This window comes from Bison bison, unplaced genomic scaffold (assembly GCF_000754665.1).
Source record: "Bison bison bison isolate TAMUID 2011002044 unplaced genomic scaffold, Bison_UMD1.0 scf7180017864135, whole genome shotgun sequence".
NCBI classification, from domain to species: Eukaryota; Metazoa; Chordata; class Mammalia; order Artiodactyla; family Bovidae; genus Bison; species Bison bison.
Window position 1 is genome coordinate 3,189,474 of NW_011494707.1, and position 15,216 is coordinate 3,204,689.

The following is a 15,216-nucleotide window of genomic DNA, read 5'->3' on the forward strand; positions in this document are numbered from 1 at the left end:
GCTGGAGAGGGTGTGGAGAGAGGGAACTCTCTTGCACTGTTGGTGGGAATGCAAACTAGTACAGCCACTATGGAGAACAGTGTGGAGATTCCTTAAAAAACTGGAAATAGAACTGCCTTATGATACAGCAATCCCACTGCTGGGCATACACACTGAGGAAACCAGAAGGGAAAGAGACACGTGTACCCCAATGTTCATCGCAGCACTGTTTATAATAGCCAGGACATGGAAGCAACCTAGATGTCCATCAGCAGATGAATGGATAAGAAAGCAGTGGTACATATACACAATGGAGTATTACTCAGCCATTAAAAAGAATACATTTGAATCAGTTCTAATGAGGTGGATGAAACTGGAACCTATTATACAGAGTGAAGTAAGCCAGAAGGAAAAGCACCAATACAGTATACTAACGCATATATATGGAATTTAGAAAGATGGAAACAATAACCCTGTGTACGAGACAGCAAAAGAGACACTGATGTATAGATCAGTCTTATGGACTCTGTGGGAGAGGGAGAGGGTGGGGAGATTTGGGAAAATAGCATTAAAAAAAAAAGAAAAGAAACTCTCTTAAAAACTTGCTTTTTCTAGGACCAGAAATGGCTTGGTCACTAACCACTGAGGCTACCCTAGGCCACAAAGTCACATTTTTGACATTCCAACCCTCCCTTATATACAAAAGTAAGAATGAATGAATCTTACCACACCTTCTTTACTTCCACTGAATAGAGAAGCACATGAGTGTGGTTGATGAATAGAAAAAAGAAGAAATTAAAGCTAAACCTATACCAGCCTAACAAAAGCTATGTTCTTACCCCAAATTTCCCTTACTTTTGTAAGAATCACATTCACACTTGGAAACTGCTGCCTTCCCACTGTGCCTGATACATCCAACGACAACACAGAAGCTAAAGTACACTGCAGCCTGAAAGAAAGCGGGAACAGCAGGACTGAAAGCGCTCTCGCTGAAAGCCCCTTGTGAGGCTGGCCCCTGGCTGGCGTCTGGGAATCTGAGTGTCAGGGGATTCCCAGCAGCTGGGAAGACTGGCTCACTGTGCCTATACTGCTGCAAAAACAATGGGATGTATGCTAAATACCTGCTTTCCTTCTGGAAGTCTGGAAATTGGTATGTGCTAGGCAGGGTGTGTCTATGTGAGTGTGTCACTCAGTCATGCCTGACTCTGACCCCATGGATCGTAGCTGGCCAGGCTCCTCTGTCCATGGAATTCTCCATACAAAAATACTGGAGTGGGTAGCCATTCCCTTCTCCAGGGGGATCTTCCCAACCCAGGGATTGATCCCAGCTCTCCTGCATTGCAGTTTAATTCTTTACCATCTAACCTACCAGGGAAGCCTTATGTGACCAGCCTCCAGTGAAACCAGCACTGAGTCTCTAATGACCTTCTCTGGTAGACATTTCACAGGTACAGTCACGACTTGCTGCTCAAGGACACAGGCATGCACAGCAAGACTCCACTTGAGAGTGCCTGGAAGCTTACACCTGGTTTCTTCTGGACGTTACCTCACACGCCTTTTCCCTTTGCTGATTCCGCTCTGTACTCTCTCACTGTAATGCACCAGAGCCATGAGTGTGACTGCGTGCTGAATCCTGACTCCCAGTGAATCACAGAATCTGGAGTGGTCTTGGGGACTCCTGACACATTCCTTTTAATAGATCAAGACCTCTCTTTGGTGGTTCTTAGGATACACTGCTCAACTTTATTTAAGGCCCAGACCTATACTTTCCTATAAGGAGTTCTTTAGTCATTAGAGAGCTGAGGTGATAAGGCCTTTGTGAATGGTACAGAACTCAAGCTGAGATATGTTAGTAAGCATCTCAGTTTCAATAGGGTTCTTTCCTTGTGCACCTGATCTATAAACTCCCTGAGCGCACTTATTACACACAATGTTCATTTACCTGATCTCCGCTAAGTGCATGAAGTGGTTTGGCAAAATAAGTGTCAGTCTTTTTTTATTATGATAACGTAAACATCACAAAATTGACTGTTTTAACCATTAAGTGTACAGTTCAGTAGCATTAAGTACATTCACATTGCTGTCACCACTATCTGTCTCCAAAACTTTTTATCACCTCAAATTGAAACTCTGGATCCATTAAACTTCCCATTCTCCCCTCCCCCAGCCCCTGGTAACCACTGTCCTACTAGAAACTTGACTGTTCCGGCTATCCCACAGAAGTGTAGTCATACAATACTTGTCCTTTCATGTCCGGCTTATTCCACTTAACGTGATATCCTTAAGACTCACCCATATTGTAGCATGTATTAGAATCTGGTTCCTTTTTAAAGCTGAGTAATACCCCATTGTATGAACACGCCAATATTATTTGTCCTTCATTCACTGATTGGCACTGAGTTGTTTCCAACTCTGAGCTACTGTGAATCATGCTGCTGTCAACATTGGTGTGCAAATATCTGATCCTTGCTTTCAATTCTCTTGCATATATAGAAATGGAATTGCTGGACCGTATGGTAGTTCTTGGATATGAATCTGAGCAAACTCTGGGATACAGTGGAGGACACAGGAGCCTGGCGTGCTGCAGTCCATGGGATCGCAAAGAATTGGACACAACTTAGCAACTGAATGAAACAACGTGGTAGTTCTGGGTTTAATTTTTTTTTGAGAAATCACTACTGTTTTCCACAGAAGAAGCATCATTTTACATTCCCACCAGCGATGCACAAGGATTTCAATTTCTCTAAATCCTCACCAACACTTGTTACTTTGCTTTTTAAGTAACAGTCATCCTAATGAATAAAGTGGTATCTCACTGTGGTTTTGATTTGCTTCCCTAATGACTAGTGATGTTGAGCATCTTATTGAGCCATTTGTTCTCTGTTATGGAAAACTGTCTGTTTAAAAACTGAATACCAGTCTTAAGCAGGTGATTTCTCTTCATTTTAAAGAGCTGAACAATCAAGTAAAGAAATCTATATGGCCTTCCAAATAGTCAGCAGTGTACATTTCTAGTTTATCTTCTTTCTTTTTAATAAGGATATGTCCAAGAGGTTGGCTGTTTAAGTATCCCCTTCATGGCTCACTACCTTGGTGGTGAAGGGGCTTGAATAACTCAATGAAGCTATGAGCCACGCCGTGCAGGGCCACCCAAGATGGACGGGTCATAGCAGACAGTTCTGACAAAACGTGATCCACTGGAGAAGGGAATGGGAAACCGCCCAGAACACTTGCTGTGAGAATCTCATCAACTGTATAAAAGGCCAAAAAGATACGACACCAAAGATGAGTCCCCCAGGCCTGAAGGTGTCCAAGACACTGCTGGAGAGAGTGGAGGAGAATTACCGATAGCCTCAGAATGAATGAAGCGGCTGGGCCAAAGCAAAAATGACACTCAGTTGTGGATGTGTCTGGTGATGAAAGTAAAATCCCATGCTGCAAAGAACAGTATTGCATAGGAACGTGGAATGTTAGGTCCATGAATCAAGGAAAATTGGACATGGTCAAGCAGAAGATGGTGAATAAACAATGACATCTTAGGAATCAGCGAACTAAAATGGACAGGAGTGGGAGAATTTAATTCAGATGACCATTATATCTACTACTGTGGGCAAGAATCCCATAGAAGAAGCGGAGTAGTCTTCATAATCAACCAAAGAGTAGAAATACAGTACTTGGCTACAGCCCCAAAAAAGACAGAATTATCTCAATTCGTTTCCAAGGCAAGCCGTTCAACATCACAGTAATCAAAGTCTATGCCCCTACTACCAATGCAGAAGAAGCTGAAGCTGATCAATTCTACAAAGACCTAGAAGACCTTCTAGAACTAACACCTAAAACAGATGTTCTAGTCACCATCGGGGATTGGAATGCAAAAGCAGGAAGTCAAAATATACCTGGAGTAACAGGCAAGTTTGGCCTTGGAGAACAAAATGAAGCAGGGCAAAGGTTAACTGAATTCTGCCAGGAGAATGCACTAGTCATAGCAAATACCCTTTTTCAACAACACAAGAGATGACTTTACACATGGACATCACCAAATTAGTCAATACTGAAATCAAACTGATTATATTCTTTATAACTGAAGATGAAGAAGCTGTATACAGTTAGCAAAAACAAGACATGGAGCTAACTGTGGCTCAGATCATCAGTGTCTCATAGCAAAATTCAGGCGTAAACTAAAGAAAACCAGGAAAAACAACAGGCCAGCCAGGTATGACTTAAATCAAATACTGTATGAATTCACAGTAGAGGTAACAAACAGGTTCAAGCAACTAGATCCAATTAACAGCATGCCTAAAGAACCACTGACAGAGGTCCCTACTGCACAGGAAGTGGCAAACAAGATCATCCCAAAGAAAAAGAAAAGCAAGAAGGCAAAGTGGTTGTCTGAGGAGGCCTTATAAATAGTGGAAGAACAAGTGAAAAGTGAAAAGCAAGGGAATGAGGGAAAGGTACATCCAGTTAAACGCAGAGTTCCAAAAAATAGCTAGAAGAGGCAAAAAGGCCTTCTTCAATGAACCATGCTTAATAATAGAAGAAACAACAAATGGGGAAAGGCTAGAGATCTCTTCAGAAAAACTGGAAACATCAAGGGAGCATTCCGCCCAAAGATGGGTACAATAAAGGATAAAAATGGTAGAGACCTAGTAGATGCTGAAGATCAAGGAGAGCTGAAAAGAATACACAGAAGAACTATATAAAGAAGATCTTAATGAACCAGATTATTACAATGGTGTGGTTAGTCACCCAGAACCAGACGTTCTGGAGTGCGAATCAAGTGGGCCTTAAGCCCTGCTGTTAATAAAGCTAGTGAATGTGATGAAATTCCAGCAGAACTATTCAAATCCCTAAAGGATGACACCATCAAGGTTTTTATGACAGCAAATCTGGAAGATCCAGTAGTAGCCACAGGACTGGAAAATCCTCATCCCAATTCCCAAGAAGGGTAGTATCAAAGAATGTGCTAACCATTAGACAATTGCACTCATCTCCCATGCTAGTAAAGTCATGCTTAAAATCTTGCATGCCAGGCTTCAGCATTATGTGAACGAAGAACTTCCTGATGTCCAAGCTGGGTTTAGAAAAGGAAGAGGAACTAGAGATCAAATTGCCAACATTCCCCAGATTATAGAGAAAGCAAGGGAGTTTCAGAAAAACATCTATCTCTGTTTCATCGACTACGTTAAAACCTTTGACTGTGTGGATCATGACAAACTGTGGAAATCTCTTAGAGTGATGGGAATACCAGACCATCTTACCTGTCTCCTGAGAAACCTGTAGGTGGGTCAAGAAGCAACAGTTAGAACCCTGTGTGGAACAACTGATTGGTTCAAGATGGAGAAAGGAGTACGACAGGGCTGTCACCCTGTTTGTTTAATCAACACGCTGAGCACATCATGAGAAATGCTGGGCTGGATGAGTTACAAGCCGGAATCAAGATAGGCGGGAGGAACATCAACAATATCAAATATGGGGATGATACCACTCCAATGGCAGAAAGCGAAGAACTAAAGAGCCTCTTGATGAGGGTGAAGGAGGACAGTGAAAGAGCCGGCTTAAGACTAAAAAAAAAAAAAACTAAGATAATGGCATCTGGCCCCATACTGCATGGCAAATAGAAGGGGAAAGGTGCAAGTAGTGACAGTTTTCCTCTTCTTGGGCTCCAAAATCACCGCACACAGTGACTGCAGCCATGAAATCATAGGACAATTGCTTCTTGGCAGGAAATCGATGACAAACCTAGACAGTGTGTTGAAAGCAGAGACGTTACTCTGCCGACAAAGGTCCGTATAGTTAAGTCTATGGTCTTCCCAGTGGTTCTGAGAGCTGAATGGTAAAGAGCACAGAATGCCAAAAAATTGATGCCTTCGAACTGTGGGGCTGGAGAAGACTAGTGAAAGTCCTCTGGACAGCAAGCAGATCACAGCAGTCAATGTTAAGGGAGATCAACCCTGAAAATTCACTGGAACGACTGATGCTGAAGCTGAAGCTAAAGTATTTTGGTCACCTGATGCAAACAGACAGCTCATTGGAAAAGTCCCTGATGCAGGGAAAGACTGAGGCAGGAGAACAGGGCGTCAGAGGATGAGATGGCCGGATGGCATCACCGATGCACTGAACATGAACTTGGGCAAACTCTGGGAGATGGTGAGGGACAGGGAGACCTGGTGTGCTGCAGTCCATGGGGTTGCAAAGAGTCGGACTTCGCAACTTTGCAACAAGACTGGGCGACCGAGCAACAACAGTGGAGAACTGTCTATTTAAAAACTGAATACCAGTCTTAGGCAGGTGATCAGTTCATTTTAAAGAGTCGAACAATTAAGTAAAGGAATCTATGGCCTTCCAAATAGTCAACAGCGTACATTTATAGTTATCTTTTTTTTCTCTTTGATACAGATAGGTTCAAGAGGTTCACTGTTTAAGTATCTTTTGTCTTAGAACAAACTGATTCCTTTCCCATTTTATATAACTCACTACTTAAAAAAAGAGTAATATGCCATGTCACACTTTTTTTGAAGGAATCAATTATGTTAAACAACTTTGCTCGGATTTCATTAATAAAACCCCTACATAAAAGCATCATGTCCCTTCCCTACAAAAAAACAAAAACAAAACCCCCCAAAAACCCTCTTTTTCTTGTTCATATAAGATGTATTTTGAGAGCACCTGCCTTTAAATCTGAGATTGAGGGAGTTTTTTCTTCCAGAAACATCTCTCCAAGTTGCTCATCTGAATTAGCAACACATTCAATCAGCTCCTGCCGGTGGTCTGCTGCCGCCGCCCTGAATTCTGCTGGAATTTCCCCGTATCGAACAATCTGACTAAGAGAAGAAATGTTTTATTTTGGTACTTTAAGAATATTCAATTAAGTTGTAATTAACTTTACTCCAATAAAAATTAATTTGAAAAAAGAATATTCAATTAAACATATAAGTTATCAATGAAAAAGATAAACTAATGGCCAAAATGTTTTTTGAGATAAGAGCTCTGATATTTTTGCATTAAAATCACAAAATAAGAAAAATATGTATCTGTAAAATTCAGACGGAATAGTGGACAAAATATTTAAAACAGGCAAAGCAAATTGCTCAAGGTTCTACTACCAGTAAATGTATGAGCCACACACAATTCAAAGCCAAACTGACTCCAAAGCCCATGAGTACAGCTGACCCGTGAACAAAACAAGTTTGAACTGTGCAGGTCCACTTATACAAAGATGTTTTCAATAAACATGCAAAAATACGTGTATTACATTGTCTGCAAGACTTGTACTGAAGTGTATCATTATGTAGGAATAAGTGATATTTAATATGAAATTAAAAATGTATTAGTTTAATTATTGTTTTAAAACTTTGCTTTCAAAGAATTACATCCATACAGTATGCCTCTCACAGAATTAGAGAAACTGCATACCATCACAGGTAATTTTTTTAAGTCACAATATTTCCAATACTGTATTAGGAATATGATTATAATATCATATGCCATAAACAATTTTATAATGACTAGGCTAGGCTACTACTTTACACCAATTATACTAGGCTACCATAAAGCAATACATTGCTGCTTCTTTCTTATCAATGCATGAACTGTTATACCTGTAAATAAATATGAATTTCTTTTCACGTTATCTTTTCATTTTTGATAGTGTCCAGTCAACAGTAGGTTACTAGTAGGTAAGTTTTGCGGGGAGTCAACAGTTATACTCGAACTTTTGACTGGATGAGGGATCGACACCTCTCATCTCTACACCATTCGAGGGTCAACTGTACTGGAAAATTCTATTAGATTAATCAGAATATCACAGTCTTTGACAAGCAAGATAGAGATTTGATTCATCTGGGTCTTTAATAACAAATCCAATTACACAATTTTTTTTTAATACAGAATACTCCATTTTGTAGTTAAAAAAAAAAGTTTACTAATTATGACAGACTCTTCAAACTTGACCTCCATTCTCCATTCCTCCAGGGGCCAGATAGCTAAAAGTCACAAATAAATACACACAATGGAGAAATGGACGTCCTCGGTATTTACAAACGTCAGTCTGAACACTTTAAAAGTAGTTCTTTAAAAATGGAGTCTAATGTCAAGCAATTAACAAGCTTTTCAGAAAAAAAACTCCTGAAAAAAACAAGGGGGTGGGGAAGGGAGAAGCAAATCACAAACAGTCAGAAAATAATTCTTATTATCCTAAAGAATGGCTCTTCACAGCCTTCAGAATCTAATTTCTTCCTTCCTGGCAAGGTCCCTGGTTGTCTTTCATTTGGGAAACTTCCTTTCAAAATATACATACCCAGTGGTCTAGGGCTGGGAAAAGGCGCAGGTACATTAAGAAGTTCCACCTGTGGTTCTGATGCACAACAAAGTTTAAAAACCTCTACTTTAGAGGACAGAAACGTGTGCACTGGTAATTCTGGGCAAGCGAGGTAATCATTTACTTAAAAATATTTTTTGAGTCCCTATTTTGTACCAGACAGTTCTAGGGCTGGGGACATAGCAGCGAATAAACCTGATAAAAATTCTTGTCCCTTACATTCTAAGGAGTGAGAGGTAAACTCGGTTGTCATCACTTAGTCGTGGAACAAAAAGTGAGAGAAACGCCTTGTCCACTGAATGGGCTTGATCTTCTCCTTACGTAAAAGATGGTCAATAAAGATAAACTCTATAGTTATCTGATCACAATGGCTTTCATCCACCTGCCAGACTAGTAATCTCAGTTCCAAAACAGAGGAAGGGACCCCTTAGAAAGGACCTTTGGAGAAACTGCCAGGCTCCGGAGCGACTCTTCAGAACAAAGGATCACTTACAACTCCCCACACTGTCTATTTAGTGCCATGCAAACTCTGGCATTCGGACCTGAAACATGAGCACCACTTGGGAGCATTCCAGAAATGCAAATACCAGGCTCCACTCTATAGCTACTGAGTTAGAATCCCTGCTAGTGGATCCGGATATGTGCATTTTTCCAGGTGATTTTTCTGAATGCCACAGTTTGATAACCACTGGGATTTGTATGCAAAGGTCTCTCAAAACTTGGTTGATGGACCAAACACCATGTCAAAAGTTACCAATTTGCTTTTCGTATTGCCCATTCTTTTATTTACATAAAAGAATATGTAACTTCTTTTACACATTAATCTTTTTAACTTTGTAATCCTATGAAGTAAGTAGAGAAGTATTTATAATCCCTTCTTTCTTCCCAGTTTTTATAACAATACTCATGACACAGTAGTTGTTCCAACAAAGTCTACAGAACGAATGAACAGATCAATGAATAAAAGTAGAAAAAGAGATATTACATCATTAGTTTAAGCTGAAGGCCTTTCACCATACCATGTATATCACAGTGTGATATACATATATCATCCAAAGAGCAACATATTCCCCCTTGGACTGAATGCTAAGCAAAATGGGAAGTAACCAGAATTAAATGCATTAAAAGAAAATCATCTTAAATGACATTTTTTCAGTCTCATTTCAAAAAAGTTTATTTTTAAAGCACTCATCCATATCCTTCTCTTTGATACTTTTTTAAAATATAAGATTTGAATAGTATATTTTTAACACTTACCCAAAGTCTCCATCAAAATAGATGGCTCGTTCCTCAATAAGATCTATAATACCTTTAAAATCACTCTCTAAACCAATGGGCAATTGTACAAACGCTGCATTATGACTTAGTTTAGACCTGCAAAATAAAAATACGTGTTTACCCCTTTTTCTCTTCATCAAATTTCTTTGAACTGACAAAATAAATTAAAAAAAGAAATCAATGGCAGATCTTTGGAACTGATTAGCAGGTCAGAGCCAAAGGTACAAAGCAGCTGGGAACAGACTGACAAATTCATTGTGCTCAGGAAGCACAACCCTATTTAGGCAACAAAGATAACTGTAAGATAAGTGTTTTTCCCATTAGATCCCCGGAATACCCTGAATCAGACACAGAAGGGAGAAGACAAGTCACTGAGTGGTTGGCCCAGAATACCCTGAATCAGACACAGAAGGGAGAAGACAGGTCACTGAGTGGTTGGCCAGGAAATTAAAGGATGGTGGGATAATTGTGTCCACGTCTCCTTCTTGGATCAGCTAATACAAGTGAAGCCAAGTACAGCTATCTGAAAAGGAAGTTCCCTAGGGGGAAAATCCATACGGTGGTTATTAGACACTCATCATCAGCCTGTGCACCCAATCAGGCACAACCACAGAACGGAAATTACACTCATTGGCAGGAATTCACATTCAAGTAGGCATATGCTGTTTAGTCTGTAACTCTGACCAGATAACTAAGAACTACCAAATACTTGAAGGAAACAAACAGCTTGAAAGAGATGGGAGTTCAAGAAACAGTACTAACTTCCAAGGAAAGAGTTACTAGAGAAAATAAAATGTAAAGATTCAAGAAGTAATCACCTCTATTAATATGAAACTGAACTACATAATTGCTGGGATTAAAAAGAACAAAAAACAGGCTAAATAACAGAAGGGAAGCAGATGAATACCAGAGAAGTGAATTGGAAGACTAACCTCAAAAATTTTCTCATAACCCAGTGAAAAATGAGAAGGAAACAGAAAGTATGAGAAAGTATGGTAGAAAAAGCAAGACAGAGAGGTCAGATTCAGAAGTTTCAAAAGCTATTTAATGGGAATCATAGGATGAGGTAACAGATAAAGGGGAGTGGAGCAAAGCAGTATTTGACTACCAAAATAGTCAAATAAATGCTGAAAGAGAATCTGCCTGGAATTCAGAAGAAGACTTGGTGGAAAGAGCCCGTTTACTGCCAACCACAAGTAAAATATAATTAGAACAAAAAGTGAAAACATTTCACTTTACCAAGAAAGTATTATAAACACCCAGTAAAGAAAAGGTTCACTTGCATATTCTCAAACATGTCATCTCCATCAGAGAGCACACAGCAATACCGTCGCTTCAAGTCCCCTAACACGCATCTCTTGTCATGAGACGCATTAGTCTCTCCACTGACTCAGACTTTACTGCCTACATCCAAGAGCTCAGTCACGGGAGACTTGGGTAGGAACTCTACGGCTCCATCTACGGATCTACCAAAGGTAAAAAGGGCAATCGACTCTTCTCAAAGGCTGTGTGAAGTACATCGTACTGTGAAAAATGTAAAATCATGTGAAGACCACTGGGTTATGTCTAGAAAGGAAGGACTGCTGCTATCCTAACAAATACATTAACTGATGAAACGAATAAGCATACTATTGACAATTTAAGGCATTAAATTAAAATTCCTCAAATAAAGGTTAAAACTGAAGGCAATCCTTTATGCTTGTTTAAATAAACATGAAGTACTTTTACAACCTATCCTAGATTATAACTTCTCTAATTATAACACTACAAATTACCAGATGAGTTCTGAATTCACCTTCAACTTCTCTAAAAATTTAAGTCATATTTCTCCTATTATACAGAGAAAGTAGTTGGTAAAATCATATCGCAAACTAAACTATGGACATCAGGGTTCCATTTACTAAGATAAGTAATTCACATACGTGAATTTTAAAAAGGAAAAAAAATTCAGGATAAAGCTTAATGACACTGAATTAACGGTGTTTCTAGATGTACACCTAGCTAGGTCTGGTAGCTAGACCGTAACTCCGCTCTGTTCTAAGGTGCGGTACCTCATTTGCTGCAGGGCCCTGGCTGGGTTGGAGCCCACCCGGTCCAGTTTGTTAATGAAAGTGAGAAACGGAACATTGTAGCGCCTCATCTGGCGGTTAACAGTCATGGTCTGGCACTGCACCCCTCCGACGGCACAGAGAACCAGGACCGCGCCATCCAGCACTCTCAGGGCTCTCTCAACTTCGATGGTGAAGTCCACGTGCCCTGAGCAGACAGACAAGTGTGTGAGGGTCTTAAAAAGCAGTCTGAATTTTTACAACGTGCACAAGTAAAAGTCTACCTCTGATCATTATGGAAGTCTTCTAATTAGAATGTGGACTCTTTAAACCACCAATACCATTCACCAACCACAAGGTCCAGGGGCCCAACAAAATCAAACTCCAAAGCTACTAGGGCACGGGCACCTCTGGAATCAGCAGTAACGTGTAAAAGGGAGGAATCTTGCTAGTCACTATTTATTTGCACTATTTTTCAAAGAAACCACTTAAAGATGAAGTATTTTAGGTCCCATTCAGATTTCTCTAATAGGGAATTCACAGTCACACTTTAGGAGTTTTATTTGTTATTAAAAAATGAGCTAGGTCATAGGAGAGGAAAGAACTGTGTTGCTGCCCAAAAGGCTCAAGAACTCAACTCACCAGGAGTATCTATGATGTTGATATTGACATCTTTCCACATGGTATATGTGGCCGCTGACTGAATAGTGATTCCTCTTTGTCTCTCTAGTTCCATGGAATCCATGACAGCACCAACTCCATCTTTACCTTTCACCTAAACACAAACAAAGCAATTCAGATTTCTCTGTCCCTGCCTTCCAAGAAGGGAAGACATCTTTACAGAAGGAACCAGAACACAGAGAAACTTAACTGTCAAACCACATCTCAGGAAATTTCAATTGAAAACTGATTACAGTATTTGGCCTCTATTAACAGTAACCCTTTTTTTCACTGCTGTTGTCAGCAGCTGCTACCACTGAGCGTCACCTGGTCTCAAAAGCCACCCTGGCTCCCTCTGCCGCGTTTCTTCTACCTGCCTTGTGTCAGTCTGTGAGCAGGTGTGCAGGGAACAGGTATATCCCTTCTATGCTACTTGTGGACTTTGAGGGCTGGGTGGGAAGGATTCAGCTTCTAAAGTCTGTGATTTAACAAGATGGTCTTCATCTGAAGTAACACTTTTAAGTGGAAAGTTGAGTTACTGGATATGTTATGCCTTCAGGAGAGTGCCAAGATTTTCTAAAATAATTTTTTCCTGATAACTGTAATTTTTACTAGTAGGCTAATACATCATCAGTTTAAACCCTTTCCCCACTTAACATTATAAACATCTCTCCAAAACATATGTAAACATTATTTTTACGGCTGCTTAGGGGTATATCGTATTGACTTAACATTCTGTTTTTTTTTTAATTGGAGGAAAATTGCTCTACAATGTTGCACTGGTTTGTCATAGATCAACATGAATCAGTCATAATTGTACATACACCCACTCCCTCTTAAGCCTTCCTCCCCTTTCTCATTGCACCCCTTGAGGTCACAGATCACCAGGCTGGGGTCCCTGGTTACACGGTAACTTTTCACCAGCTATGTATTTTGCACCTGGCAGGGCATATACGTCTATGCTACTTTCTCCATTCATCCCATTCTCTTCGTCCCCCACTGTGTCCACAAATCCATTCTCTATGTCTGCGTTTCCATTCCTTCCCTGCAAATAGGTTCATCAAAACCATTTTTCTAGATTCCATATATATACGTTAATATACAATATTTGCTTTTCTCTTTCTGACTTACTTCACTCTATGTAACAGATTCCATCTCACTAAAACATTCTTTTTTATGCCTGGGTAATATTCGTGTGTGTGTGTGTGTGTGTGTGTGTGTGTGTGTGTGTGTCTCTCTCTCTCTCTCTCTCTCCCCTCATCTGCTGATGGACATATCAAGGTTGCTTCCAAGTCCTAGCTGTTGTAAATAGCACTGTGATGAACTCTAGGGTACACGTGTCTTTTTCAATTACGGTTTTCCCAGATTTACTTAACATTCTTAAAAAAACAATCTACTCAGGATACCCAGAGTGATGGTTTCTAGAGAAACTCCTCAGAGCAACATTTCAAGCCAACCTGAGCTATCCGCTTTGTGACTGATTAAATTTCCAGGGTTACGATCCTTTTAATCTTTCAGGATTGTGAAGTTTATTAAATCCTTACAAAACAATCAAAACCAAGGTCAAACTAATCTGAAGTCAACCATGAACCCCATACCTCATGCATTTTTGCGATTCTGCCAGTGTAGTAAAGCACTCGTTCTGTTAATGTCGTTTTCCCAGAATCAATGTGAGCTGAGATCCCGATATTTCGTATTTTTTCATTAGGAATCACCCCTGATGAACACCATCGGCAGATCTTCCAATTAGCCTGAGAACATAAAAGCTCAATTCAGTGCACTTTTTATGAGATAACAGTGGACAATTAGAAAGGGCTGAATGGACATCTCTCCTCTAAGAAATCTCAATGAACACAAAACAGCATAGGAGATAGCCTGAAAGGGCAAAAAAGTGAATGTCTCAACTGTCAACTCCTATAACCAAAGAAGAGATTGCAAGGGAGAACAGGAAAAGCATACTCGTAAAAAAAAAAAAAAAAAAACTCAGAAAAAATACATTCAAATTAATTAAATATAAATGGACAGATATTTTTACTAAAAGGCACAGGTCTTAAAACATACACTGGGGCTGATAAAATCAGAAAGACAGTTCCCAACAGCTGCTTTAATAGGAAATAGTTTTCACCCTAAATTTTACTTTGATTTCCCCCTGTTCCTTCTTACGGTAGATTCATAGCTAGCAAGAATTTTTGAGGATTTTTAAGCTGTATGTGGAGGTGCCAATATGTTCAAGGTAGTGTACAAAAGGTTGCCAATTCCTTCTACCCTGAAACAATAACTTTTAAACAGCAACAACAACTTTATTTTACTCCAGTGGTGACGGGGAATTCTGCATTTTATGCAATCAAGACAATATAAATCTCTCCCTACAGGACTGCACATCCAAAATGCACTGCAGCCACTTCTAGATAAGGGGAAGTAGAAGATGTAAAATGGAATCTGGGTGATCAGCACTTAGTTGATTAAACTCCTGGGATATCAGCAAGCAAAGCAAAGTTCTGCATGACAGGAAAGGATCAACTCCTAATGCAGGTCAGGAAGCAACAATCAGAACTGGACATGGAACAACAGACTGGTTCCAAATAGGAAAAGGAGTATGTCAAGGCTGTATATTGTCACCCTGCTTATTTAACTTCTATGCAGAGTACATCATGAGAAACGCTGGGCTGGAGGAAGTACAAGCTGGAATCAAGATTGCCAGGAGAAACATCAATAACCTCAGATATGCAGATGACACCATCCTTTTGGCAGAAAGTGAAGAGGAACTAAAAAGCCTCTTGATGAAAGTGAAAGAGGAGAGAGAAAAAGTTGGCTTAAAGCTCAACATTCAGAAAACTAAGATCATGGCATCCAGTCCCATCAATTCATGGCAAATAGATGGGGAAACAGTGGAAACAGTGGCTTACTTTATTTTGGGGGGCTCCAAAATCA

At 39.9% G+C, this 15,216-nt stretch overlaps 1 protein-coding gene across 1 annotated transcript in view; it reads right to left on the reverse strand.

Annotated features, from left to right (window-relative positions):
* Positions 1-15,216, reverse strand: part of GFM1 (G elongation factor, mitochondrial 1) — a 50,863-nt gene that overhangs the window by 34,360 nt on the left and 1,287 nt on the right. Inside the window, exons 2-6 of the mRNA XM_010839856.1 lie at positions 13,884-14,036; positions 12,268-12,400; positions 11,629-11,833; positions 9,557-9,673; positions 6,653-6,803 (exon numbers count right to left, since the gene is read on the reverse strand). Coding sequence (XP_010838158.1) covers positions 6,653-6,803; positions 9,557-9,673; positions 11,629-11,833; positions 12,268-12,400; positions 13,884-14,036 — 759 coding nt within the window. The remainder of the gene's footprint in view (positions 1-6,652; positions 6,804-9,556; positions 9,674-11,628; positions 11,834-12,267; positions 12,401-13,883; positions 14,037-15,216) is intronic.